Source organism: Oncorhynchus clarkii, chromosome 25 (assembly GCF_045791955.1).
Source record: "Oncorhynchus clarkii lewisi isolate Uvic-CL-2024 chromosome 25, UVic_Ocla_1.0, whole genome shotgun sequence".
NCBI lineage: Eukaryota > Metazoa > Chordata > Actinopteri > Salmoniformes > Salmonidae > Oncorhynchus > Oncorhynchus clarkii.
This window is the reverse complement of record NC_092171.1, coordinates 14,826,759-14,854,252: the sequence shown is the minus strand read 5'-3', so window position 1 is coordinate 14,854,252 and position 27,494 is coordinate 14,826,759. Positions and strand designations below refer to the sequence as shown.

The following is a 27,494-nucleotide window of genomic DNA, read 5'->3' as shown; positions in this document are numbered from 1 at the left end:
TCTGTCATTTTATTTTGTAAAGTGGTTTCTTGGATGAAACACAACATGTCCAGTCACCTCCTTGTCTGAAGGACAAGTGGATAAACAGGTTCATGTCAAGCCCTGCATGTTTTTTTTTAACTATACTGAACACCACAAATCAAATCCCACACATTGGCTGCTACTGTAGGTTGAATGATAACAGCTATTTCCATGTTCAAATGTTATGGGGTGCATTTTCTCCATTGTTTTTGATGGCAGGCCACTCTGGTAGGCCTACATTACGATCAAATAGCCACAGTAGCCTACTTGACCACTGTCTGAAGCTGTAACTTAAAGCGGGTACAGCATCAGTGTTCATAGTAAAACACATGCTGGAAGTTGCACAGCATTTTCACACTGCTCAAGTTTGCACTCAGCAGACCTGAAATTTGCTCAGTGCCGAACTATGCCACTGATTTGTTTAGCAGTATGCTTGGTGGACTTTCCAGTGGACTTTCCAATCTTTATTGAAACTTTGAATTGACTTTATAAAAAGACAACTAAGCGTTTAGGTTTACAGTGAATTAACTTTCTCTTGCTCAGGCCTACTTATTGCATTTCACTCTATCGATATCCTTATAGATATTCAGTATGTCATTATGCATTAGCTGTAGTAGGTCAAGTGTTATAACAAGAAAGGGTTGTGTAATTACCTTTTGGTCGACTATAGAGCAGACCAGGTCTTTGACAGCAGACAGCGACAGGTCATGGTTCTCCAGGTTCACCATCTCTCTGGTCAGGCCAATCTGGAGGAGGAAGGACACTCCATGGAAGGAGCTGCGGGAGTTAGTGGGGCTGGGAGCGCTGTGAGTGTGACTCCCGTGACTCCCGTTGGACAGGCGGCTGTAGAGGGGTCCCGGGGGGCTCGGCGATGGTGTCAGAGGCACAGCTGGGATTTGTGAGTGGAGGTAGGCTTTAGGAAAGGACGGAGGAGCTGAGCTGCTGCAGGCAGACATTGGGTTTCTTCCAATGGCAGAGATGATGATGCAAAATGTAAAGTATTGTAACCGTCAGTGATGCCTTTTTAAATCAGGCACCACCGAACTACTAAGAACATACACAAGTCTGAAGAAACATTCAATCCTCATTCTAGGAGATATGAAATGCAAGGTCTTCAAAGTATCACGAGCAGTGTTATCCAATAGCAATAGTCAAACGTTCATCCCCACTGACTGTTCAGATGCCTGGCAATCAAATCACGGACAAAGCCTGATGATTCCACTAAATGGCCTCAGCTCTCTCTCTAGGGCAAGAGATGTGTGCAGTTTGCACTGCTGAGATACTGTGGATGCTCCAGTCGTCCGAGATTGATTCCCCAACGCTCACTGCAAGAGGCGGTCACCATTCCAAACTTCATGTTCTTGAATGGTGTCCCCTCACAGTACTAGAGTCACATATCTGCCCTGGCCACAGGAAACCTGTCACAAAACAGATACAGTACATTTAATGGTGGTAGAATAGAATATGTTTAGGTTTGTAGATGTAGTTGATTTGACCAAACTGAAAAAATTCAGCGAAACAAATCATGACCTCAAAGCTGTTTACACTTTCGGAGTAGGCTATGCACTAACAATAAGTGATGCAATTCATGAGGAATAAACATGATCAGGTTTGGATACAATAAACACATCAAATAATTGTAATTGTAAACTTCGATTATATTGTAAGCAAGTACAAACAATGCATCATGTTCAATAACTTAATCTGACAAATTAGAGACATGGTGTAGTTTACCATACATTACGGAATGTTTTCTATTTATCTATTCATCATGCACAACCAACATCTGGAATCAAGGCTTCTCAACATCTGGACCATCCCACTTTCGATTGAATTGCTGGCAGAAGACGACCTCATGTCCACGAATGCCAGCAACACAAGTTAAACAAGACCTGTTTTTGCATAATAAAAGCTTGTTGAAATATTCTTCATTATCCTATGAATTACCCTAAATATTCCAATCGTCCATAAAATAATGTCTAACACATCATTGGCCTACTTACCTCCACTTTCTTCAAAAGAAGTCGTTGGATTCATGGCCAGTGGACAGCAGGAACTTCTCCAAAAACTCCAACAATCGAATCACACAGAAAAAATATTCAAGCTCATTCGCCTTTTCGCTAAATCATACAAATGAGCAACAATGTAACCATATGCATTAGCAGGACTGTCTAAAAGCGTGCCAAGACTCACAACCGAGTTCTCTACTTTTTGAAACTTTCTCTTGTCGTCTATTCGTGGTTGCCAGATTCATGCGCATCTTATTATCCTTCCAGCTGTGACTACTCCCACTGTTTCTGAGAGAAAAGGAGGAGAGAACGGTTCCTGGGGCTTGAAGTTCTATTACCTATTTGGTGCTTTGGGTTTCTATCGGTGAGGATACATATTCAAACTACAATCTCACATGCAATGGCGTCTCGAAAAAGTTATCTTTACATTGCGCATGCCTCTTTCATCTATCTTTCCGTTATTCGGGTTATGCTGGAGAGAAAAAAAACAGTAGTTACCCGACCTCTATTGCTTCAGTTCTGAAAATCAGTTGCCAGCAACGTAGAAAAAATGCCATCATCCTCTATCCCTTGCACTGTTGCGTCTAATCTTTTAGAGAGGGTGGTGGTATACATCAGCATATTATTTCGTATTCAAATATGGAAATGACAACACCGTATGGATGTATAGATGTGTAACTGCTCTGTTCCCAAATAACTCGAAATACATAATTAAGTACTATATTACCCTGTATGCCCTCAACAATACATTGGGGTTATACAAATAGAACAATCTGGAACAGGAACAAGGTTATGACAATGGATTACAATGTTTTGTTTTTTCCTGTACAACATTTCACTTGCCATTTAAAGCACAATCTTGAAAACATGAAACGATTTCTTTCACTTTTCAGTGAGATGTAACTAATTCATCTAAGAATTGTCTGTCAGGGAAGCAATACCCAATGCAACCAGAATACATAAAACAAGTTAAGGCAGAAAAACGGTTGTTATGATTACATGATACACTACTTACAAGGCAGGGCTGGTGGAGGAAGAGGACTGTATGGACATTATATCTGAATGACCGACTGGCGTGAATTTCCTCTTGAAACAGACTGAAATATGGAACCAATGATATCTCACACTCTCAGAAAAACCTACATGATCTTTAAGCTTTCCGTGATGAAACCTCGGTGTAGAACCTGTGACGTTGAGTCAATACTGAGGGAAAGAGGGGTCTATCTTCTGGGCCCAGGCCATCAGTCCCCCACAGATGTTCTTCGCAGTGACACAGTCTACCTCAGAACCTGACATTCTCTCCAAGACCTGAACTGCCTTCTGGGAGTCATTACCCAGCTTACAGATCACATAAACTGCAACAGGGAAAGACAAACGAATCAAAATGAGTAGTAGCAGCTTCCATTTCCTGGCTTCTCACAAGATTACGACGTCTGGCTGGCTATGCGAGACTACGTGAGTTGAATGAATAAAATGTGTAGGGAATATTCTTTGTTTGATGCTTGGCCAGAAGCAGAGCTATTGCATGGTATTTTAATTCAAATTCACTATTAGGTGTGTTATGAACATGATAGGACTTCTTTCACTCTTGAAACTTAAAAGGGTGTCATGTGTACCAGTTCAACTAAACTGTGTCAACTGTTTACATAAAGTGTTTCCCAGAAATTGGCCATTAAAATAGCTCATTAATAGCAAAATATACACAGGTTTGCTGGAAATACACTCTGCTGAAATAAAGACCAAGATGAATATTCAATAAAAAGAGGCCGATGACGGTATATTTTTGTGTTGGAAAAAGGATCACCTAGCAACTCCATCAACTCCCGTCATTGGCTGTCCAAAATAAGCGAACACCCTCGCAGGACAAGGCTACACAGACTTAATTAGCACTCAAATGACTCCTATTTGTTCAGTGAATATGGAGCCACTCCATAAGCCTAGCCATTGAAGAGCCTCCACATGTTGTGACCTGCGGAGCTAGATGGAGACCAGATCAGTCATGGTACCTGGGACCTGGGACCTGGGATGCACTCGACATCTGCTCTTTCACTTGGCCAATTCTCTCCTTCAGCACATGGATGTGTTCATTGTTGCTGTTCTCTAAACAGGAGAGAGGAATGTCTAGCAATGATATAAGGAAATAAACCATTTTACCATTGAATTGAGGACAATTACTTGATTACTAATTTAGATCAGAACAGCTATGAAAGCACAGTGATGACAGATGTAATTAATGGGAAAGAAGTATTAATATCCTCCTAATTAACTCCATATCTTGCTAATTGTATAGAGTTAATGGAGTACAATGCCTGGAGGGCATTCAGCCAGCAGAAGGATACTGAGGGAGGTGGGCAGGTAACATATATCCACCTCCACTAGAGGGCGTACGTTCAGCAGGAGATGAACAGCCGTGTTGTCCACTATAGCTTTATACTCCTGGCAATAGAAAGGAGAAATTCTCATGTTTGTCAATGGTCACCTACAACACTTCACTTTGTTAATGACAATGTCAGGTTTAAAGGTCTGCGACATCAGAATGGAAGTTGCTAGTTCTGTGAGATAACTACATGCATAGTGCAACTGGTTGCCTTTTTTTTGTTGAGTTGGGTGGAGTAAGCTTAACGTTTTGTTACATTATTTCAATTATAGGAAATAAAACTGTTTCCGACTCCAGGCCTTGCACAATCACTATTATAGGCCAATCAATCACAATCTTCATCTACTTTCTCTTAATGGCTAAATGCTTTTGAAAGCTGTAATTTAGTAGAAATCCAAACAACCATTTCTGTCAGCGCCAACAAAAAAAAGAGGTTATTATTTTCCGTAGAATACGTACAATCGCGTTTTAGTAATTTCCCATTTAGGGTTGGGTAAGCATTTAGATTTAATCTGGGTTTATGAATGCCCACGAATCACAGAAAATCAAGTGTAATCATCCGTCCTTGACTTGGACTGAAATAGGTGACGATACTCATTTTGGGTGCTGGTACTGTTTCCATTTAGGTGCAGGAGCTCCACAATACTTTTGAGCTAATATTCTATAAGAGAAACAGGAGCTCAAGCAGTAAAAAAATGTGAGATTTGGCCCAAGTCAAGCATTAGTAATCATGCAGTAATCGTCAAAAAACAGAAAGTCACGGACTATACTCTTCCTGCACGGATACCCTCTGGTCTTTGGAGAGAAGGTTTAGTATTTGACACTGAAAGAAAACCCAGAAAATATTAGGTAAATATATTCAAAGCCATCTCTTAACAACATTTTCCTATAATTAATGGAAAATGAGAATGTTACTTAGCTTTTTTATTCCAGTAAAGTACAGAAAACTCCTTTGACATACAGCATATATATCTGCTATTTATCTGAATTATAGATAATGAGCACATTTTCCTGGCTCTACATTCCATGCGCTATGGTTATTTACTAAGGGGTTTAAAGGTGAGTGATAACACGTTTGCCAATTCAGATGTAATTTAAAATCCCCTTTACTTTAAAATGCTAACCCCTTAACAATGAATATGCAAGACCAATGCTTTGCCCACAGTGCCCTCTTTTCAGTAACCCCTGACCTTATCTGTGGCAGTAGACCCACAGAACTTCCCATAGTCCACTAAGTGTGTGACAGTGGGGGTTCTCTCTCCACACAGCACAGCTGGCCTGCTTGGTCCGCAGCCTGATGAACCGGAACTTGGCATCCTGGGCGTCAAACATCAACAGCTGTTGGCCACAGGAAGCTGTCACACTGAGTCAAGGAAGGGGCTCCTGTCTGACTGACACACATCACTATGATTCACAGCATGACCCACTTCACTGATTTATAATGGTCTTTGTATATTCAGAAACATACCTCAAAAGGTCCAGCAAATCTACAGAATTTCCTCTCTTCTAGTCTAGCTTTATCAGATGGGCATGGTCATGAACACCCCTTCCTTCCCATGCTACACTGACTCATTCAGACCTTCATTCATCCAGTCAGCACCATGACTAAGCATAATGTGACGTTCCATTGTACAGTAGATAAGCTGTAGTGGGGGTGTGGAATGACTCAGGGAGCTTCCACTGGGAAAGACACAGTCCTGTCCTGAGGCGATCTTCAGGACCTCCAACGCTTGGAAGCAGCATCCCATGATCCCTGGTACTGAGACAAAAGAGTGAAACGTCAACAATCAATTCCTTTCTCCATCAAAGGGTGAAGACATGAATCAGAAGAGGACTCACCTACTCCTAGGACCCCTCCGTCAGAGCAGTTGGTCACTTTCTCCGGGAGTGGAGGCTTTGGGTTCAAACACCTGTAGCAGGGGCCTCCACGGTAGTTATACACTGTCAACTACAGACACAGACAACAGGGGTTACTATGCTCAAAGGATGAGTAGCAATAAACATATGTAATTTACTAGTATGCATGCGGGGACTTAAATGTGGAGACTTAAATGTAACTAGATCCTTACCTGGCCCTCCATTCTCAGGGCACTGGCAGATACTAGGCACTTGCCACTGAGGACACAGGCATCATTTATAGCGGGTGGGAACATTGTCTGAACAGTCAGCCACAATATCGTATATGAGGTGGATAATGTCAAGGAGTACAAATGCAGTGATTTTTCTTCTGAAAGTCAGTGTTATGCTAATTGTTTGACTCTTGGATTTGATTACACAGTAAACCTGTGTGACAGATAGTAGAGTCTCTTATTTACTTCCTGTAAGATAATATAAGGCTCAAAGCAGAGAGGGAGGATACTGTTGGATGAGCTGTAAGGTGTTCTCTGGAGAGAGATGGAGGTGGTAGGGAATGCATTCTACAGTGGAGTTCAACCTGTACACACATAAAAAGGACAGACACAAGGCCATTCACATTAAAACCAAATGACGCTCACCCATCCCACCCCTTATATCTAACTAATTTTGGAGCGTAAGAAAGTATTGAACAGAATATTGACTGGCTAATGTTATTTTCCTCTGAATACCTAAAGCCTGAAAGGAGCAATGAACAGTTGAAACAATAACAAAGCATTTTCTCCACCCTTGTTTTGGTAAAAAGCTGAGGGATGGGGCTGGAGAAATGTAACCACTCTTAAATTCATAGACAGAGCTATGTTTTGAGGCTATATAGTGTTTCTTTACGTTTACAAGCTTATATTTTGGGTTCTGATACGGGACAACAGTTGAACTAAGAGGCATTTATACGTTATATTATTTAAGAATCAATGGGTACATATCATTCATTTATAAATCCCAAAATGGATGTAGTAACTGCATATTTTCCCTTCAACATTCAATTGCGTTACCATTCACTCTAACAAAAAAGAGAGGGAACTATAGTTTATCATAAGACTGCTAAACAAGACTGCTAAATAGCTCATGAAATGGCTACCCGGAATACCTGCATTGACCCTTTTTTTGCACAAACTCTCTTGCACTGACTATGCACACACACTGGACTCTACTCAGACATATTTACACTGACACCCAAACACACACCATATACCACACACAATGTGCACACATGCATACTGACACCACACACAACACACACTGCTACCCCACATATACTGCTGCAACAGCTCAGTCTATTATCTATCCTGTTGCCTTGTCACTTTAACCCTGGCTATATGTACATAGCTAACTCAATGACCTAGTACCCCTGCACAACGACTCGGTTCTGGTACTCCCTGTACATAGCCATGTTATTTTTACTCGTTATTGTTATTCACTGTGTATTCATTCCTCCTGTCACTGTTTCTATTTTTTCTTCTCTATCTTTAACTCTGCATTGTTGAAAAAGGATCCGGAAATAAGCATTTCACTGTTAGTCTACACCTGTTGTTTACAAAGCATGTGACAAATACATTTTGATTTGATCTGAGAGCAAGCCGTTGCTGTTTGGGTAAATGGCACCACCTAGTGGCTATAGCTATGACGTATAGTTTATTCACAGTACTGCATCAGCCTGTGCAGGCCCCAGTAGCCTCCTATACCTTCTGACAGCATGGGCAGAACCCACAACCCCAGGTGTTGCAAGCACCATGTTCTACCAACTGAGCCACACGGGATCTACCTACCGATTCCTGCTGCAGCTAGATACTGTGCCAGGGGGCAGCCTAGTCCTCCACACCCTACAACCAGCACTGATGTCTGGGAGAGATTCAGCTGGCCTGCCTGCAGAGTAAAAGATGTGTTCAATAATGTCACACTAAATTAACACCCTTATTTCAGAGATTGGGTGAAAGCTGCCATTGTTACCTTGTACACCCAGCTCTGGCAGCAGAAGCTGTCTGCTGTAGCGCATGATGTCTTCATTGGACAGGGCTGCCTTGGGTTTCAGAGGTGGAGGTGTTGTCACTTTCTCCTGCAGCTGTAGACCTCTCAAACAGGGGCGGAGCCAGAGGGGTGTCTGGGGTGGCACTGGACACCCCTGACATCTGATTGGCCACACCGGGTGGCACCCCAAAATGTAATTTGCTACTAGCAGTTTGATGCTGATTGACATCTCATTTCACCTCTGTTTGCCTTTCCTCAGACCTTTGAGTCAGATTTAGGGGACCTTAAACATGAGGTTCATCAAACCAGGCAGCTTCTTGATAGGGGAGAGAAAAGTGGAAGGGACAGACCCTCTACTCTCCTTGACTTTGTTGTGTTTCTAGAACCTTATAAAAAGAGGCCTTCCATGAGCTATTTAGACTTTGTAAGATTTCTGTTGTTACACCAGTCAGCAGTGTTTCTTGCGAGAGAAGCTTCTCAGCTTTGGAACTGATTAAAACCCACCTTAGGACAATTCAAAAATGTTTCTTTGCTATTAGTTAACATAATATATATGAGCATAAATATGATACTGTAAGTTTGTCGATTTCAAGTCCATTTCTGCTTGATACCTGGTATGTCAAATTGCAGTGTGTTTTTAGGCAAATGTACTTTTTTGTAAATTTATGTAACAAACAAATGCTATCTTATCTCCTTGGTGCTTGAGCTTTATTTTCTGAAAATATGTTGGACGTTCAACACTTATAGACCCAGATTATATACTCATGAAAACAGAGTGACCCAAGTCTCTCCAGTATGTGAGTACTGTGAGTACTGTGAGTGAGTGAGTGAGTGAGTGAGTGAGTGAGTGAGTGAGTGAGAGAGAGAGAGAGAGAGAGAGAGAGAGAGAGAGAGAAAGTGAGCTGCAGTTCCGAGGTAGAGACACTGACTATTCATAGTATTTTAAAGAATTCTAGTGAAGTAACCCTTTTGGACCACACTATCTGCCACATTGAAGAACTCCGGGTTAAGTGAATCATAGGATTCATAGGATTCATTCATGCTCCTTACATGTCAGTTTAGGGTTACACACACATTTTCTGTCATGGTCTATGGACCCCCTGAAGTAGCCTTAGCCACCCCCTGTATAAAACTCTTGATCCGCCACTGCTGTCAAACGGCTCTGATTTCTGTGGAGAAAGAATGGAGAGAGCATGTATGGTGTATTTAGTGGTTCAGAATAAAAGTTGTGGTTATTATAGACAATGTGAAATGTCACTTCATAACCAAATGTTAAATTGACAAGTGCTATAAAGTCAATTGAATTGTAGGCAAACTAGTCTCGCGAGGCTCTCCTTCCAAATCCGGTTTTGTTAACTCTAATCCATAGAGAATGATAGAGGACTCTTCTTTGTATCTATCCTATGTGGCATCTGAATACGGGCAGCGAATTTAAGGCGATCTAGTAGTCAATTTTCTTCTACTACTTCTATGATTTGGAAAACAAACTGACAGTGTGCTTACTGCCACCTGGAGTGTGTTGTTTCAACAGGTATAAAGCCAAGGTTGGCGATTTACTGCTACCCGCAGTAATGGAATGTTTGCGCAAGATCATAATTAATTGGCTGATCCCTCCTGATGACCCATATATAATTATGTGATCCTTCCCACTATGGGGGTGAATGTTAAAACGTTTAAACGAAATTGGGATCCTTAACGTTGAGAAAAATCCCTCACCGGAAAAAAAAGTTTATTTGTTTCCCCCCCCACTTAATTAAAAGCACAGTGCAGTTATCACAAAACATATTATTTTCTGAGTTATGATTGATAGGCTATAGAGGCCTGGGAAAGTTGTGTAATTCAAATAAAACTAGAAAAGACGATGCAAACTTAAGGCTACATTCGTGAATTTGCAAGGCATGTAAAACAATACATTTCGAGATGCAGAATACCAAAACTCTCTCCACCTCGCGCTGGCCTGCATTCTCTGACTCCTTGTTAATGTTGCACCTGTGTGTTCAGTCTTCGGACTGTTGCGTGTAGAATATAATAGCCTATTCATGGAACCGATGTCGCCGGGACACAGAGGCATCTTCGGGTCAGTCTTGCGAGCACGTGTTAGCCTAATCTTCGTTTTTGCCGCATAATATTAAATTACAGTAGGCTACCGGTAGCCTTTATCGATTACGCCTTTCAGACATAATGGAATGTGGCCCCTTGAATGCACCTCGGCTACAGCATGTTTGTTTGTCCGTATTTTAGGATAGGCTGTTTTTAAATGCCGACACAAACCCTTCTCTTGACATATGAACAGGCATTTATTTTACTTTTCCGTAAAGGAATGAAACTTCTGAAGCGGGACTAACATCCACTAGGCGACCAGAACTGTCAATCAAATAATTGTGAGCTGCTGCGCGCAGCCTGCCTTGCTGCCTACGCGCAGAACAATCTCCTAAAAACGTGTACTAAACAAAAATATAAACGTTTCATGTAAAGTGTTGGTCCCATGTTTCATGAGCTGAAATAAAGAGGACTGGCCACCCCACATAGCCTGGTTCCTCTCTAGGTTTCTTCCTAGGTTTTGGCCTTTCTAGGGAGTTTTTCCTAGCCACCGTGCTTCTTCACCTGCATTGCTTGCTGTTTGGGGTTTTAGGCTGGGTTTCTGTACAGCACTTTGAGATATCAGCTGATGTACGAAGGGCTATATAAAATAAATTTGATTGATAAAATATCCCAAAAATGTTTCATAGGCACAAAAATATGATTGCTATCAAATGTAGTGAAACATTTCTTTACATCCTTGTTAGTGAGCATTTATCCTTTGCCAAGATAGTTCATCCACCTGACAGGTGTGGAATATCAAGAAGCTGATTAAATGTTATGATCATTACACAGGTGCACCTTGTGCTGGGATTTATTTTTAAAAGGACACTAAAATGTGCAGTTGTGTCACACAACGCCATAGATGTCTCAAGTTAAGGGAGTGTGCAATTGGTATGCTGACTGTAGAAATGTCCACCAGAACTGTTGCCAGATAATGTTTATTATTTATTAATTTATTATAATGTTTATTATTTCTCTACCATAAGCCGCCTGTAACGTCATTTTAGAGGCCAACTCACCAGACATGTCACCCATTGCGCATGTTTGGGATGCTCTGGATCGACATGATCGACAGCGTGTTCCAGTTCCCGCCAATATCCAGCAACTTCGCACAGCCATTGAAGAGGAGTGGAACAACATTCCACATGCCATAATCAACAGCTTGATCAACTCTATGTGAAGTGGATGACGCGCTGCATGAGGCAAATGGTTGTCACATCAGATACTGACTGGTTTTCAGATACACATACCAAGCTTTTTGTTAAGGTATCTGTGACCAACAGATGCATATTTGTATTCACAGTTATGTGAAATCCATATATTCTTATATGAACTATAACCCAGAAGAAACCTTAAAATTTGTCACGTTCTGACCTTTATTTCCTTTGTTTTGTCTTTATTTAGTATGGTCAGTTTGTGAGTTGGGGTGGGCAGTCTGTGTGTTTTTCTATGTTTTTCCATTTGTATGTTTGGCCTGATATGGTTCTCAATCAGAGGCAGCTGTTTATCGTTGTCCCTGATTGAGAACCATATTTAGGTAGCCTGGGTTTCAATGTTGGTTTGTGGGTGTTTGTTTCCATGTCTGTCACCACACGGGACTGTTTCGGTTTGGTTTTCGTTCATGTTCACATTTATTGTTTTGTAGTTCTTAGTGTTCAGTTTATGTTTTTTATAAACGATATGGAGACTTACCACGCTGCGTTTTGGTCCGATCCCTGCTTCACCTCCTCTTCAGGTGAAGAGGAGGAAATCTGCCGTTACAGAAACACCCACCACAAAAGGACCAAGCGGTGCCATGAAGCCGGCTCTACGAAACTGGTCTCCAGTGCGTCTCCTTGGGCCGGCGTACATGGCACCAGCCTTACGCATGGTGTCCCCAGTTCACCAGCACAGCCCAGTGCAGCCTATTCCACCTCGCCGCACTGGTCGGGCTACGGGGAGCATTCAACCAGGTAAGGTTGGGCAGGCTCGGTGCTCAAGAGCTCCAGTGCGCCTGCACGGTCCGGTCTATCCAGTGCCACCTCCACGCACCAGCCCTCCGGTGGCAGCCTCCCGCACCAGGCTGTCTCTCCGTCTTCTGCCTACAGGGTCTCCCGCCTGTCCAGCGCTGCCAGAGCCTTCCTCCACTCTAGCGCTGCCAGAGTCTCCCGTCTGTCCAGCGCTGCCAGAGTCTCCCGTCTGTCCAGCGCTGCCAGAGTCTCCCGTCTGTCCAGCGCTGCCAGAGTCTCCCTTCTGTCCAGCGCTGCCAGAGCCGCCAGTCTGTCCTGAGCCGCCATAGCCGCCAGTCTGTCCTGAGCCGCCATAGCCGCCAGTCTGTCCTGAGCCGCCAGAGCCGCCAGTCTGTCCTGAGCCGCCAGTCTGTCCTGAGCCGCCAGTCTGTCCTGAGCTGCCAGAGCCGCCAGTCTGTCCTGAGCTGCCAGAGCCGCCAGTCTGTCCTGAGCTGCCAGAGCCGCCAGTCTGTCCTGAGCTGCCAGAGCCGCCAGTCTGTCCTGAGCTGCCAGAGCCGCCAGTCTGTCCTGAGCTGCCAGAGCCGCCAGTCTGTCCTGAGCTGCCAGAGCCGCCAGTCTGTCCTGAGCCATCAGCCAGCCAGGAGCTGCCAGAGCCGCCAGCCAGGAGCTGCCAGTTCGTGAGTTGGGGTGGGCAGTCTGTGTGTTTTTCTATGTTTTTCCATTTCTATGTTTGGCCTGATATGGTTCTCAATCAGAGGCAGCTGTTTATCGTTGTCCCTGATTGAGAACCATATTTAGGTAGCCTGGGTTTCAATGTTGGTTTGCGGGTGTTTGTTTCCGTGTCTGTGTTTGTCACCACACGGGACTGTTTCGGTTTGGTTTTCGTTCATGTTCACATGTATTGTTTTGTAGTTCTTAGTGTTCAGTTTATGTTTTTAATAAACGATATGGACACTTACCACGCTGCGTTTTGGTCCGATCCATGCCTCTTCAGACGAAGAGGAGGAAATCTGCCGTTGCAAAATTGTTGTGTTTATGTTTTGTTCAGTGTACTTTAAAGTTTGTTAAATACTGTGACTTACCAAGACATTTAGTAGAAATAAAACATATCTAGCTACCATACCATAAAAAACAGCACAGCAACACATCAATCAGCGATGTTTATTGTTGTTAGGAAAAAACACTAAATGTTATGCCCTAGCAGAATTCTGTTACTTAAAAAAAAAAAGTTACCAATTGTATCAACATGTTACTGTAGCTGCGGCCTATATCTGTAATGGGTTGCGGTAGACATAACTTCATTGCCCAGCCCTAGCGGTCATACATATGCTATAGGACTATTATTCTGTAATGTAAATTTGTGGAATTTAATGATTTGTTCTTATAATTTTAACAGGAAAAAAAATATTTAAAAAACGGCTGTTTAAACATTACGCAACATTTTCCATTTGTCACATCCTTACTACCCACCCAGTTGACTACTTTAAAATTGAGTAAGTCCTCAAAGGCGCTGCCCATGCTAAGACGATTTTTTTGGCACTAGAGTCCTCTATCTATCTCTATGCTCAAATCCAACCCCACACTGTAACTTTGTCTGCTGATAGCCACAGCAAGCACTTAGGCAACAGCTAACTAGCCTACTGCTATTCAATCAATGTAAAGAGAGACATACCTTTCATAATTGTGCCAATTTATCCTTCAATGCAACGATCTGTTTTTCCATAAATCGTGACTTCAAAACAGGAAACCTCTTCCAAAATAGCTGCAATACGATATAAGACACGTGAGATACAAAACTGCTACACAATTAGCGAAATAATGCCACAATCGTACTGATTGCAACTGTTTTAGTGATTCATGTTTGTTCTCCTTTGTAGAAGTCGGACTCGGCACTTCCTGGTCTACAGAAGAGACCCACGTGAGATGAGACCAAGTGCCAGTTGGGGGTGCTTTCCCAATGACAGTAGTCTATTCCCGCGCCACATCAAATCAAGCGGGAGATCGAGGCACTGCATACGCTGTTGTCGCTGCGCAGTTCAGTTCCCACAGTTTGATTACTTTACTATAGGAAAGTAGGCTAATTGAAATATCTCAAATGTAAATTATGAATTCACTTGGAAAGGCTATGCTTACATTTGAATTTACAATCGTTTACTTGTATTGCTTGATTACCATGCCTCATAAAATGCAGATACATTTATAGATGCAAGCTTTTCTGATCTAATATGTTATTATCAGCTAAATCGAATTGAAGCCTTCACAACAAATCAAACATGAAACCAAAAAGGCAATTTCACATAAATAGACCCTCTGCTCTGTGGCGCCTTGGGATAAAAAAAAAAAAACAGTGACGCCTGTAAAATGCCTCTGGTCCTCCCTCATGTTTTTCACATGATCCGAGATTACACTGAGGAGAAGCTTTGAATGTTCAGTGAGAGAAACCGCCGCGATGACTGAACGTCGCTCCAGTCCGCGTATACATTTATTTTATGTAGTGAGCATTTGTGCAACATTTATCGATAATATCAATGGACAGAGAGCACAGGTCCCATGGACACAAGATAAGGTAGGCTAAAAAATATTACAGTACACGGTTCAATGATTGTGTGCATGTTCTTGTTGCTTTTATCAAAACAAAAAAAGTTATTACTAAATTCCTCCTTTATATTGCATAACATATATGATTGATATAGCCTACATTTATTTAGAATATGTCACAAAGTTGTAATTTTCTAGACAGGTGGAAAAGGCAATGAATGACTAAGGAGAGATGATAGTAGACAGGCAGTCTTTAGAATGTTTGCATTTCAATTTATATATATTTAATAATATTGCAAAGCATTTATTTTCACAGATTTAAATAATATAATCCATTCAAAAATAACAATAAACCACAGTTTGTTTTTTACAACTCTCACCTCAAATGGCATTTAATGCATCCTTAATAGGCCTACACTTCATTTGCAAGAGATGTGTAATTTCTTTGATATAAAGGGTGCTTGGCCATTCAGGTCCCATGTTGTTCATCCTCTCTTCTCTTTGTCTCGTTGCTATAGCAGCACAGTCATCATTGATCCACCAATTGCAGATCTTGATATTTATAGATCTAAAGTGGAGCCCCTTTTAACCCTTTCTCAGATCAATGTGTGAGCCCATTCCCTTAAAGCACATCTCTTGGAAAGAAACATTGCAATACTATATCCCCACAGTGTTGTCTTTAGGTCTCTGTGATCAAACCATGGGGATGGTTGGCAGAGAAATTACAAGAGTAGGTAATTACAGGTAATCCTATAACAAAACATGATTGTGACCAATTGAAATATTATCACCAGGTTCATAACCAGTGTATTACTGTTTTTCATTGGTTAATAGACCATGTGTTAATATGTTATTAGCCCACACTGTTATTACCTTTTGCAATTTAACCTGCTAAATGGAGATAGAAGAAAGACCATGCTCTGTTCATGTTGATGTTGACCTTTCAGTCTGAGCCCCAGAGAACCCAGACATCAGTTTCATAACACAGATCCATCTCCTCAGCCAGATCACCACATGCAAATTATACACTGAAACCATAGAGAGCTGCTGATCTTCAGAGCACAGTTCAGGCTACAGGGGAAGGCTGTTGAAATGGTGGTGTTATTCTCTTACTCACCATCTTTTCTACCACTTACTGTCCTGGCGCTCAGTCCCAGTTACCAGGACAACAGAGGATCACTGCACAAGAGGCAGGTGAACTTTGAGACCAAACAAAAACGATCGGGGCAGGTGGAACGGAATATGATCAATACCTTGTGTCCATGGGTTTCTTCCTAGAATGCTATTAAGGCTTATTTTGTGGACTTGTTTGTTTTTCTCCCTCATCATCAAGCCTACAAAATAATTGTGATATGCTTTGTCTTCCAAGGTATAAAAATCATTCCATCATGTAGCTATGGGAGGCTACCTGTGAGAGGCAGGGGAAATGTATTAGCAAGCACCCTTCATATTTCTGAGCTGCCGGCTAGCATACCTTTCACACAAGCCGCAGCTGTAGTAACCTGCCAGTTTATTTAAAACCTTCAATCATGTTTCCTGGATCTGTGATTGCTTCTCGTCTCCTGAAATGTCTCGCAGCAAAGTTGCTTGAGTTCACTACAGGCAAACACAATCTTGTCAAATCAGTCATGAACAGTCTTGTCAAACCATAAATGTACACAGAGTGTATCATTCCTATATGAAAACAAGAATAAACTAGCTCACTTGCATCACTTTGGATTTTTCAATTGTTGGGTAACCTTGGGGTTTTCAACGATTGGTTAACCTTGTCTAATGATGTAGCTTGGGTACTGTGACAGCAACAAAAAAACAAACAATCTCTGTGCAAATGGACCAATAAAGCAAATATTGTGTTGTATTGTAGCTTGTCTTGGTAGACATCAGCCAGACCGAGAGTTTGAAATCATACAGTAGCCTATGTCCTGAACTCTAGATATTCGACAAAGCTACAGTATATTAAGAAACTGTGATGATCTATGCGTCATGTGTATTTCCTGCCTAGCCTGTTCCTCAATTTGAATGCATCACTAGAGATTTCCCTTTCTCCATTTTAAAGATGTGCAAGTTGCAACTGTAGCACAATGTTCTTTCACAGTGTTTTAAACTGTATATTTCCATTTGCACACTGTAGATATTGGAACAAGGTCGTAGTGATTAGCCATGGTCTTAGTTTCCCTGCATGGCTGTCTTTGTTAATCGCTTTCTGAGAGGTTGAACTAATCTACCTTGGCTGAACTGATTGTTATTAATGAGGAGCATCCTTGGTGCCTCTTTCAATGACAGCCTCTCTGCCAGGGCCTCTGTCTCAACTAAACAGGTGGTAATGAAGAAAAGCCACTTGTTCCTGTCCTCATGGTTGTCAGAGCACCCCTAATCCTGATTATCTTGTGCTTTCTTCTCTCTTCTCCACTTGTCTGTCTAGATCAGCCACAAGCCCAGCACCCTCAGCTCCAGTGACATCACCAGGGTCCTGTCACACACAGACCTGAACCAGATGTGGCAGAGGGACCTCAGGCCTCTGCTAGTGACACGGTACCCCAACTCTGCAGGCAGCCTGGCAGCGCAACAGGTCGGTATCCCCATGGCTGACAGCATGAACAATCGACTGTGTGCGGTCTACTTATGTCATTGGCGTGAGTAGACTCGTCAGTGTATGTAGGAGAGGGGGTTTAGTCACTTCTTTTTAGTCATTTACCAGGATAAACGTTTCCCAATGTGTTCCCCAATGCTTTGTCTATTTAATTGTGCAACATGTCTGTCTCCCACTAGCACATCAAGAGCACTCTGGGTTCTCTGAGGGCAGGCTGGGATGTTAAGGAGGACAAGTTTGAGTCACACACCCCTTACGGTCCCATGACCTTCAACAACATCATCGCTACCCTCAACCCTTCCGCCAAGCGTCATCTGGTGCTGGCGTGCCACTATGACTCCAAGTACTATCCTCCCCAGTGGCATGGGCGTGAGTTCCTGGGTGCCACGGACTCAGCTGTGCCCTGTGCCATGATGTTGGAGCTGGTACGGGCTCTGGACCAGGAGCTGAAGACTCTGAAGGTGGGGAAAGGTTTAGAATTTTCTCATGTGTCCACTTTAGTCTGTACAATAATTTATGTTTGATAAGCAATATTAGAAAAGTTTGTAAAAACCCACTCAAAGTTTTTACACACCTGTAGCCAAGATCAACAAAGAATTGAGAGATGAGAGATGAAAAGAGATGGACATAGCCGTCACAGAGCCTCCTCACGTTGCTGTTTGTGCTGTCCTGCTCCATGGGTCAGCTGACCTCAATCTGAGGGGATGGGTCCTGAGTGACAGGGGCAGCCATAGGGTCAGGCTACGGGACCTGTTTATCTGACACTACAGACAGTGACAAAGGCCACCCTGAATTGACAAACTGAATACCGATTTCTTCATAGCAGTGTTTTGTTTAAACCAATAGGTGGCAGCAAAGCTAAAAGTTCAAACCAGTAGTTCCCCAAGTACTGTTTGCAGTGACTAATAAACAGCTCTTTCACATTCTGGCCACCACCTCTCTTTTTCTCTCTCTCTGTCTCTCTCCCGCTCATCCCCTACCAGGGATCCAATCCCAACCTGTCTCTCCAGCTGTTGTTCTTTGATGGAGAGGAGGCTCTGTTCCAGTGGACCTCTACAGACTCCCTGTACGGCTCCCGCCACCTGGCCCAGACGATGGAGAACACAGCACACCCACCTGGAGCCACAGACACCAACCAACTGCATGGCATTGTATGTCAGGCATTACAGGCATATATTCAAACAACTAAGCACAAATTCAGCCAATTCAGCACATGGGGACCTAATATTCACCCAGTTGCAGTGCCATCTTAAAGCATCTGTCCTTCATATGTTTGATTTATAAACATCTTTCAGCCTTGACAAGCAACCATTAGGGAGGCTTGAGTAGTGGAATATATTTGGACATTTATCATGCCATCTACAATAACATTATGTCAAATAAGTATAAGATGTGTTATTCGGTATTCTTGCCGTATCCTAGCTATGGAGAGCTAGTACTACTGTTGTTTAAACAAGTAGAGCACCTTTCCTGTCAGGGAAGAGATAAAGGAGACTGTTTCAGAGAGGCTCATAGTCCCGCAGTGAGGTATGTGTGTGTTTTAGAGAGGGGGGGGGTAAAGACATAATTTAACTATACAAATATATTACCTTTTAATGTGGCATGAACACAACCAGTCATGATGTATTCCTCTGTCTGTCAAACAAATCACTTCAATAGGTTACCTTCGCACTTTCTTCCAAAATAATTCCATAACAGAGAACATGTTTATCTGACACTACAGACAGTGACACTGAACTCACCAACTTTCCTTAAATTCACAAGTGGCTGAAACAATCTCACCGGAGAAGCATCCAAGCGAGAAAAACAGTTCCCTGAGTCTTACTGTATGTAGCCCATGTATCTGATGCTGTCTGGCCAAAAAGAGTACAACATGCCGGATACATGGGCTACACATACAAATCAAATACACAGACTAGTGGTCGTACACAGATTTGCTGATGTTATCGCAGGTGCAACGAAATGCTTGTGTTTCTAGCTCCAACAATACAGTGATACCTAGCAATACAGTAATACAAAACAATACAGTAATACCTAGCAATACAAAACAATACAGCAATACAAAACTACACAGCAATACAGTAATACCTAGCAATACAGCATTACCTAGCAATACAGCAATACAAAACAATACGGCATTACCTAGCAATACAGCAATAGAAACAATACAGCAATACAAAACAATACAGCAATACCTAGCAATAAAAAAAACATTACAGCAATACAAAACAATACAGCAATACCTATTAATAAAAAATAATACAGCAATACAGCAATACCTAGCAATAAAAACAATACAGCAATACAGTAATACAAAACAATACAGCAATATAGTAATACAAAACAATACAGCAATACAGTAATACAAAACAATACAGTAATACAAAACAATACAGCAATAAACAATACAGCAATACGTAGTAATACAAAACAATACAGCAATACAGCAATACCTAGCAATACAAAACAATACAGAAATACAAAACAATACAGTAATACCTAGCAATACAAAACAATACAGCAATACCTAGCAATAAAAAACAATACAGCAATACAAAACAATACAGTAATACCTAGCAATACAGCAATACCTAGCAATACAAAACAATACAGCAATACCTAGCAATACAAAACAATACAGCAATACAAAACAATACAGCAATACCTAGCAATACAAAACAATACAGCAATACAAAACAGCAATACAAAACAATACAGCAATACCTAGCAATAAAAAAACAATACAGCAATACAATACAGCAATACAAAACAATACAGTAATACCTAGCAATAAAAAACAATACAGCAATACAAAACAATACAGCAATACCTAGCAATAAAAAACGGCAATACCAAACAATACAGCAATACAAAACAATACAGCAATACAAAACCATACAAAACATCAATACAAAACAATACAGCAATACCTAGCAATAAAAAAACAATACAGCAATACAATACAGCAATACAAAACAATACAGTAATACCTAGCAATAAAAAACAATACAGCAATACAAAACAATACAGCAATACCTAGCAATAAAAAACGGCAATACCAAATAATACATTAATACAAAACAATACAGCAATACAAAACAGCAATACAAAACAATACATCAATACAGCAATACCTAGCAATACAAAACAATACATCAATACAGCAATACCTAGCAATAAAAAAACAATACAGCAATACAAAACAATACAAAACAGCAATACAAAACAATACAATACAGCAATACCTAGCAATACAAAACAGCAATACCTAGCAATACAAAACAATACAGCAATACAACAATACAGCAATACAGTAATACCTAGCAATACAAAACCATAGAGCAATACAAAACAATACAGTAATACCTAGCAATACAGCAATACCTAGCAATACAACACAATACAGCAATACAAAACAATACAGCAATACAAAACAATACAGCAATACCTAGCGATACAAAACAATACAGCAATACAAAACAGCAATACCTAGCAATATAGCAATACAAAACAATACAGCAATACCTAGCAATAAAAAAACAATACAGCAATACAAAACAATACATCAATACCTAGCAATACAGCAATACAAAACCATATAGCAATACCTAATAATACAAAACAATACAGTAATACAAAACAATACAGCAATACCTAGCGATACAAAACAATACAGCAATACAAAACAGTAATACAAAACAATACAGTAATACCTAGCAATACAACACAATACACACATAATCCAAAAAGTAAAAAGGAAGAAATTAAGAAATAACAGACTAATACAGAGAGGGGCACTGTTTTCGCTCGCTCGGATGGTTTATCTGAGATTGATGCGTCTTTCTATCGGAGCTCATCTTGGTCAAATAAATTATCAATATTTAATTTGGACAGGCAAGGAGGTATTAGAGGGCCGGCCCCCTAAGCCCACCCATAATACCGGCCCTGGTAGTGTTTCACATGGTGGAAAGCATGATGTCATCCTTCATTTCAAAGCTTCGAGGTAGTGGACTTTTAGGGAGTTATCTCCAGGCTTTGGAGAATTACTTTCCCATGAGACCTGGCTGGTGGACCCTCTCACACACTGACCTGAGGGGATCCTTTATCTTCAATTTCTTCCTCTCCTCACCCTCCTCTTCCCTTCTTTCTCCTCCAGGACCTGTTTTTGCTCTTAGACTTGATTGGAGGCCCCAGCCCACGCTTTGGCAACCAGTTCCCCAACACTGCCCGGTGGCTCACCAGAATGCAGAACATCGGTGAGCACTCCCTCTCTGTTCTCTGTTATTCTATCAGCCTCGCTCGCTCTGGCTGTCTCTCTCTCTCTCATATTAGCTAAGCCCTTTGCACTATGTTGAATGTTCCTTCTCTTTTCAGAGCGTCGTTTGCACAACACGGGCCACCTGAAGGACCATCCAAACGATGTACAGTACTTCTGGCCCGGTATGCCTGTGGGTCCGGTGCAGGATGACCACATGCCATTCCTCAACAGAGGTAAACTTACACACTGGGTCTGACATAAGCTTGGCTGTGTTCTGTAGGGTACTAATGAGCTTTGTATTCTGGTTTCTTCTCAGGTGTGCGTGTCCTCCATCTCATCCCCACCCCATTCCCCTCTGTGTGGCACACGTTTGATGACAACGAGCAGAACCTGGACCGCTCCACCATCGAGAACCTCAACAAGATCCTGCAGGTGTTCGTGCTGGAGTACCTCAACATGACACCTCAAGCCCTGAATCCCCAAAATGCCCCCTAAATGTTAGGGCTTCCCTGGTTCTATTGGGGCCCCTTAACACAGCTCTCTCTTCACACACAAACACACACACACACACACACACAGCCCTATCAATGCTCTGTCCCTAGCCTGCAGACTTCCCTAAAGGATCTTCTGTGTGTCTGCTTCCACAGTGCTCTCTCTATGTCCCTACTTCCCCTTCTCTTTCTGAGGAGCCATGCTTTGTGCTAATGTATGTGCCCCACTAGCCAGGAGGAAGAGAGAGAGATGCAGATAGATTAACAAGATAAACATTGATTACTAGCTCCATACCTTGTGGCTTATGACTTGCTATTGTGTTATTTCTGTTTTAATACTGGTACATTACGGTCTGCCTTCTATCTGATAATCCAAGCTGATAATAGGCAATACAAAGAGGCCTCTACCCCTGCATTCCAGAGGGATGGTGATCATTTCGATATGAATTGGAGGGGGGTTTGGAACAGCTGTGGCAGGAGACAGTGGCTCATGTCGGTGCATTAATGTACAGAGCCTGACGTCATTCCTAGAAGCCTTGTAATTCTATATCACACAAACAACTGATGGGGCCCTCGCTCTCTGTATCTGAACGTACATGGCATTACACTGTCCACTTTATATTAGCATAGAAAAACTTGCTGAGGTCAGGAGATATTATCTATATTTGTATTGTTAATACGTGATCCTTATACCCTACTAGTTCAGATGGAAATTTAAGTTGAAAAGCCTGCTGTGTTTTTATGACAATATTCGCCACATGTTGATGCTGATCTTGGAATAATACACACTGCCAAATTTATTCTACCTTAGAGTCAGAAATAAATGTTGATCCAAAAAATAAGAATAATGCCTCTCCACACGTCCTGTTGACCTTTGAAGATCTTGTTTTTTGCTTTGGTCGTCGCTGCCAGTAGAGAGAAACGAAAGCGGTTGACATTGTTTGTGTGACAGCAGGTCAGAGCAGTGAGCGTACAGTTGAAGTCGGAAGTTTACATACACTTAGGTTGGAGTCATTAAAACTCTTTTCAACCACTCCACAAATGTCTTCTTAACAAACTATAGTTTTGGCAAGTCAGTTAGGACATCTACTTTGTACATGACAAGTAATTTTTCCAACAATTGTTTATAGACAGATTATTTGGTCTGGTTCATCCTTGGGAGCAATTTTGAAACGCCTTCAAGTACCAAGTTCATCTGTACAAACAATAGTGTGCAAGTATAAACACCATGGGACCATGCAGCCGTCATACCTCTCAGGAAGGAGACGCGTTTTGTCTCCTAGAGATCAACGTACTTTGGTGCAAAAAGTGCAAAACAATCCCAGGACAACAGCAAAGGACCTTGTGAAGATGCTGGAGGAAGCAGGTACAAACGTATCTATATCCACAATAAAACGAGTCCTATATCAACAAAATCTGAAAGGCTACTCATCAATGAAGAAGCCACTGCTCCAAAACTGCCATAAAAAAGACAGAATACGGTTTGCAACTGCACATGGGGACAAAGATCGTACTTTTGAAGAAATGTCCTCTGGTCTGATGAAACAAAAATAGAACTGTTTGGCCATAATGACCCATCATTATGTTTGGAGGAAAAAGGGGGAGGCTTGCAAGCCGAAGAACACCATCCCAACAGTGAAGCATGGGGGTGGCAGCATCATATTGTGGGGGTGCTTTGCTGCAGGAGAGACTGGTGCACTTCACAAAATAGATGGCATCATTAGAGAGGAAAATTATGTGGATATATTGAAGCAATATCTCAAGACATCAGTCAAGAAGTTAAAGCTTGGTTGCAAATGGGTCTTCCAAATGAACAATGACCCCAAGCATACTTCCAAAGTTGTGGCAAAATGGCTTAAGGACAACAAAGTCAAGGTATTGGAGTGGCCATCACAAAGCCCTGACCTCATTCCTATAGAAAATATGTGGGAAGAACTGAAAAAGTGTGTGCAAGCAAGGAGGCCTACAAACCTAACTCAGTTACACCAGCTCTGTCAGGAGGAATTGGTCAAAATTCACCCAACTTATTGTGGGAAGCTTGTGGAAGGCTTCCCGAAACGTTTGACCCAAGTTAAACAATTTAAAGGCAATGCTGCCAAATAGTAATTGAGTGTATGTAAACTTCTGACCCACTGGGAATGTGATGAATGAAGTAAAAGCTGAAATAAATCACTCTTTACTATTATTCTGACATTTCACATTCTTAAAATAAAGTGGTTAAATGAAATGTCAGGAATTGTGAAAAACTGAGTTTAAATGTATTTGGCAAAGGTGTATGTAAACTTCCGGCTTCAACTGTAGGTGGCCTGTGCTGTACAGGACGAAGCACACACTCCTATTGAAATCCTGTTCACAAACAGGAAGAGATGACAACTCTTTTTTCTCCTCAGGTCGGTCCAACTCTCAGATTAGTTTTGTGCTCCGTGTGAATCGTGCGTTCCCTCCCCCCCCCTCACGTTCCTCATCCCCACCCTTTCTCCACCTCCTCACCCCATGTCCCCCTTCACCTCCCTCAGCCACTACAATGTAGCCGAGGGGCCTGCTCTCCCCCCAGGCCTCCTCCATACAACAATCCCATAATTCAGTAATCCCACCAGGACCTCTCCTGAATTCTACGCTTCCCAAATCCTCTGGATTTACCACATTCCCTTGGGAAGGAATGTGGAGCTGCAGTAGGCTACAGACTCCCCCTTTCAGTGCATTCAGACATATTTATGATGCCTAGCAACACTAGAGGACATATGCTGTGCCATGGGAGAGATTAAATGGTGTACTAACTGTTAAGACCCCATTTGTCAAACACTCATATCACTATCTGTGGCATGTTGTCATCATAACCTAAATATCATCAAACATAAACTCTACATTCTGAAGTGAAGTATTATCCCCTTCTCTGGATCTTAACATAGTTTTGTTATACAATAGTTTGTGATATTATTTTTTACTTAGCAACATAATACAGTACAAACACTTTCATTTGTGGATGCCTCTCTCACCCCAGACACCTTGAATGAAGAGTTCACCCTTCTTCAACATCTCCTGGCCTTCATCATATTCCTGTGATATTACAGAATTCACTCTCCTTGGCCTCCCTTGGAGATTCGTGCCTGTGTTCTCTCACACACTAATTGTTCTCATCATGTCTCAGCAAGTTATACTCCACAACACCCCCACAATGGCTTTGTTTACCATGGGTGTGGGATGTCCACAAATATAACTGGCATGCCGTGATGTGAGTGATTGCTCCCTTGATCCACCTACTCATCACAGCCCAACTTAGCCTTGTTATTGTAAATGAATTATTCCTGTTTGAGGTGGGTGGGTGGGTGGTGGGGTTATTCAAAGGGATCCGTATATCAGGATTCTTTCTCTGGTCCCTATTTTTTCATATTTTCTTTGTATTTGTCCCCTCCCCCTCACTTGTTAGTGTCCTGATCAAACAGAGAACTCCCTGCCAGGCAAGTTTACAGGTAGTTATAGTCAAACAGGTCAAATCACCAGACTAGGTCTGGGTAACCTCTCAAATTCCTCCAAAATCCTGTCTCATGCATTTTGTATCTCCTAGTCATAAACAAACCCTTTCATGGTATGTTGTGCAGGTGGTCAGAATAGTGTGTTTAAATATGTGATCCAAACCTTTATTTATTTTCTATTTTATTTAACTAGGCAAGTCAGTTAAGAACAAATTCTTATTTACAATGACGGCCTTTCCCGGCCAAATCCTAACCTGGACGAAACTGGACCAATTGTGCACTGCCCTATGGGACTCCCAATCACGGCAGGTTGTGATACAGCTTGGAATCAAACCGGGGTCTGTAGTGACGCCTCTAGCACTGAGATGCAGTGTCTTAGACCGCTGCATCACCCGGGAGCCTCCATCTTTCATTCCCTCTAACTTGAGGGAAGAGCATTGACACGCACCCTTGCTTCTCTAGTCCCTGTTGTTCAGTTTAGCAGGCATAATGAGCAGCATGTTCAAACAGGAAGGAGGAGAAAAAGCAGAATAGTACAGTAGAATAGTATTGTGGTTTTTAGTATTTTATTGCCCGGCAGCAAAGTGATATGTGCTCAGGTGTAATTTAAGCTGATGATTAAAGTGTAGCTTGTACCTTCCAGCTGTGCAGAGGAGAGGGTTGGTAGGAGACTCTCCCAAGATGTGTTTTAGAGAGAGGGAGGGGGTTAAGGAAAATATATTGGGTTTGTATGAGAAACCATCTGTTGCTTAGGCCTTATTGCTATTGGTTACTCACTATGGCTACCTGTGGGAACAAAGACCATTACAACATATACCCCCCTCATTCTGCTGTTTACTGAAAACACAGATACCACCCCATACTTTATGAATTACTGAATGGTACGACATTTTCACCCCTATGGCAAATAGAGTGACATGAAGTTCTGGCATTTCACAAAACAGGTCAAAAACGGTCAGGAAATACACAATATAATACAGTTGTACAAACTGTCACACCAAGCATAGTTTAACCTAACCTTGTCAGCTTTGGGTCTTCACTCTGAACCTGAAATATACTGAACAAAAATATAAACGCAACACGTAAAGTTTTGGTTTCATGTGCTGAAATAAAAGCACATTAAAAAAAAGAAAATACCATCAAATTTATCAAAAATACAGTGTAGACATTGCTAATGTTGTAAATGACTATTGTAGCTGGAAACGGCTGATTCCCAATGGAATATCTACATAGGCGTAGAGGCCCATTATCAGCAACCATCACTCCTGTGTTCCAATGGCACATTGTGTTATCGAATCCAAGTTTATCATTTTAAAAGGCATTAGAAAACCCTTTTGCAATTATGTTAGCACAGCTAAAAACTGTTGTTCTGATTAAAGAAGCAATGAAACTGTCCTTCTTTAGACTAGTTGTGTATCAGGAGCAATAGCATTTGTGGGTTCGATTACAGACTCAAAATGGCCAGAAACAAAGACCTTTCTTCTGAAACTCATCAGTCTAATCTATGTTCTGAGAAATGAAGGCTATTCCATGCGAGAAATTGCCAAGAAACTGAAGATCTCGTACAACGCTGTGTTCTACTCCCTTCACAGAACAGCGCAAACTGTCTCTAACCAGAATAGAAAGAGGAGTGGGAGGCCCGGGTGCACAACTGGACAAGTACATTAGACTGTATAGTTTGAGAAACAGACGCCTCACAAATCCTCAACTGGCAGCTTCATTAAATAGTACCCGCAAAACACCAGTCTCAACATCAACAGTGACGAGGCGACTCTGTGATGCTGGCCTTCTAGGCAGAGTTCCTCTATCCAGTGTCTGTGTTCTTTT

At 41.8% G+C, this 27,494-nt stretch overlaps 2 protein-coding genes, 1 long non-coding RNA gene and 1 pseudogene across 4 annotated transcripts in view; 1 reads left to right on the top strand and 3 right to left on the bottom strand.

Annotated features, from left to right (window-relative positions):
- The window catches only part of LOC139383431 (serine/threonine-protein kinase D3-like), a 64,650-nt gene extending 62,273 nt beyond the window's left edge, over positions 1-2,377 (bottom strand). For both annotated transcript variants that reach the window (XM_071127980.1, XM_071127981.1), the window contains exons 1-2: positions 2,025-2,377; positions 675-1,439 (exon numbers count right to left, since the gene is read on the bottom strand). In XM_071127980.1, coding sequence (XP_070984081.1) covers positions 675-977 — 303 coding nt within the window. In that variant the 5' untranslated portion in view covers positions 978-1,439; positions 2,025-2,377. The remainder of the gene's footprint in view (positions 1-674; positions 1,440-2,024) is intronic.
- Positions 2,378-3,227: 850 nt separating this feature from the next.
- Positions 3,228-8,342, bottom strand: LOC139383432 (adenylyltransferase and sulfurtransferase MOCS3-like; annotated as a pseudogene).
- A 104-nt stretch (positions 8,343-8,446) lies between these two features.
- On the bottom strand, positions 8,447-14,171 carry LOC139383434 (uncharacterized). The gene is made up of 4 exons (XR_011628735.1): positions 13,990-14,171; positions 13,277-13,327; positions 11,388-11,561; positions 8,447-9,455 (listed from the first exon to the last, which is right to left on the bottom strand). It is a non-coding gene; the product is annotated as an uncharacterized lncRNA (long non-coding RNA).
- A 473-nt stretch (positions 14,172-14,644) lies between these two features.
- On the top strand, positions 14,645-23,042 carry LOC139384216 (glutaminyl-peptide cyclotransferase-like). Its single transcript, XM_071128944.1, has 7 exons — positions 14,645-14,883; positions 17,278-17,424; positions 17,625-17,906; positions 18,429-18,596; positions 21,602-21,701; positions 21,820-21,936; positions 22,020-23,042. Exons 1-7 carry the CDS (start codon positions 14,767-14,769, stop codon positions 22,196-22,198), a joined length of 1,110 nt encoding a protein of 369 aa, XP_070985045.1. The 5' UTR covers positions 14,645-14,766; the 3' UTR covers positions 22,199-23,042.
- The last annotated feature ends 4,452 nt before the right edge of the window (positions 23,043-27,494 follow it).

Excerpts from the sequence above, each read along its gene's own strand:
- LOC139384216 (XM_071128944.1), top strand. The coding sequence starts at position 14,767 with ATGACTGAACGTCGCTCCAGTCCGCGTATACATTTATTTTATGTAGTG. Across the intron at positions 14,884-17,277 it reads TCCCATGGACACAAGATAAG|ATCAGCCACAAGCCCAGCAC; the intron begins GTAGGCTAAAAA and ends TTGTCTGTCTAG. Across the intron at positions 18,597-21,601 it reads CCAACCAACTGCATGGCATT|GACCTGTTTTTGCTCTTAGA; the intron begins GTATGTCAGGCA and ends TTTCTCCTCCAG.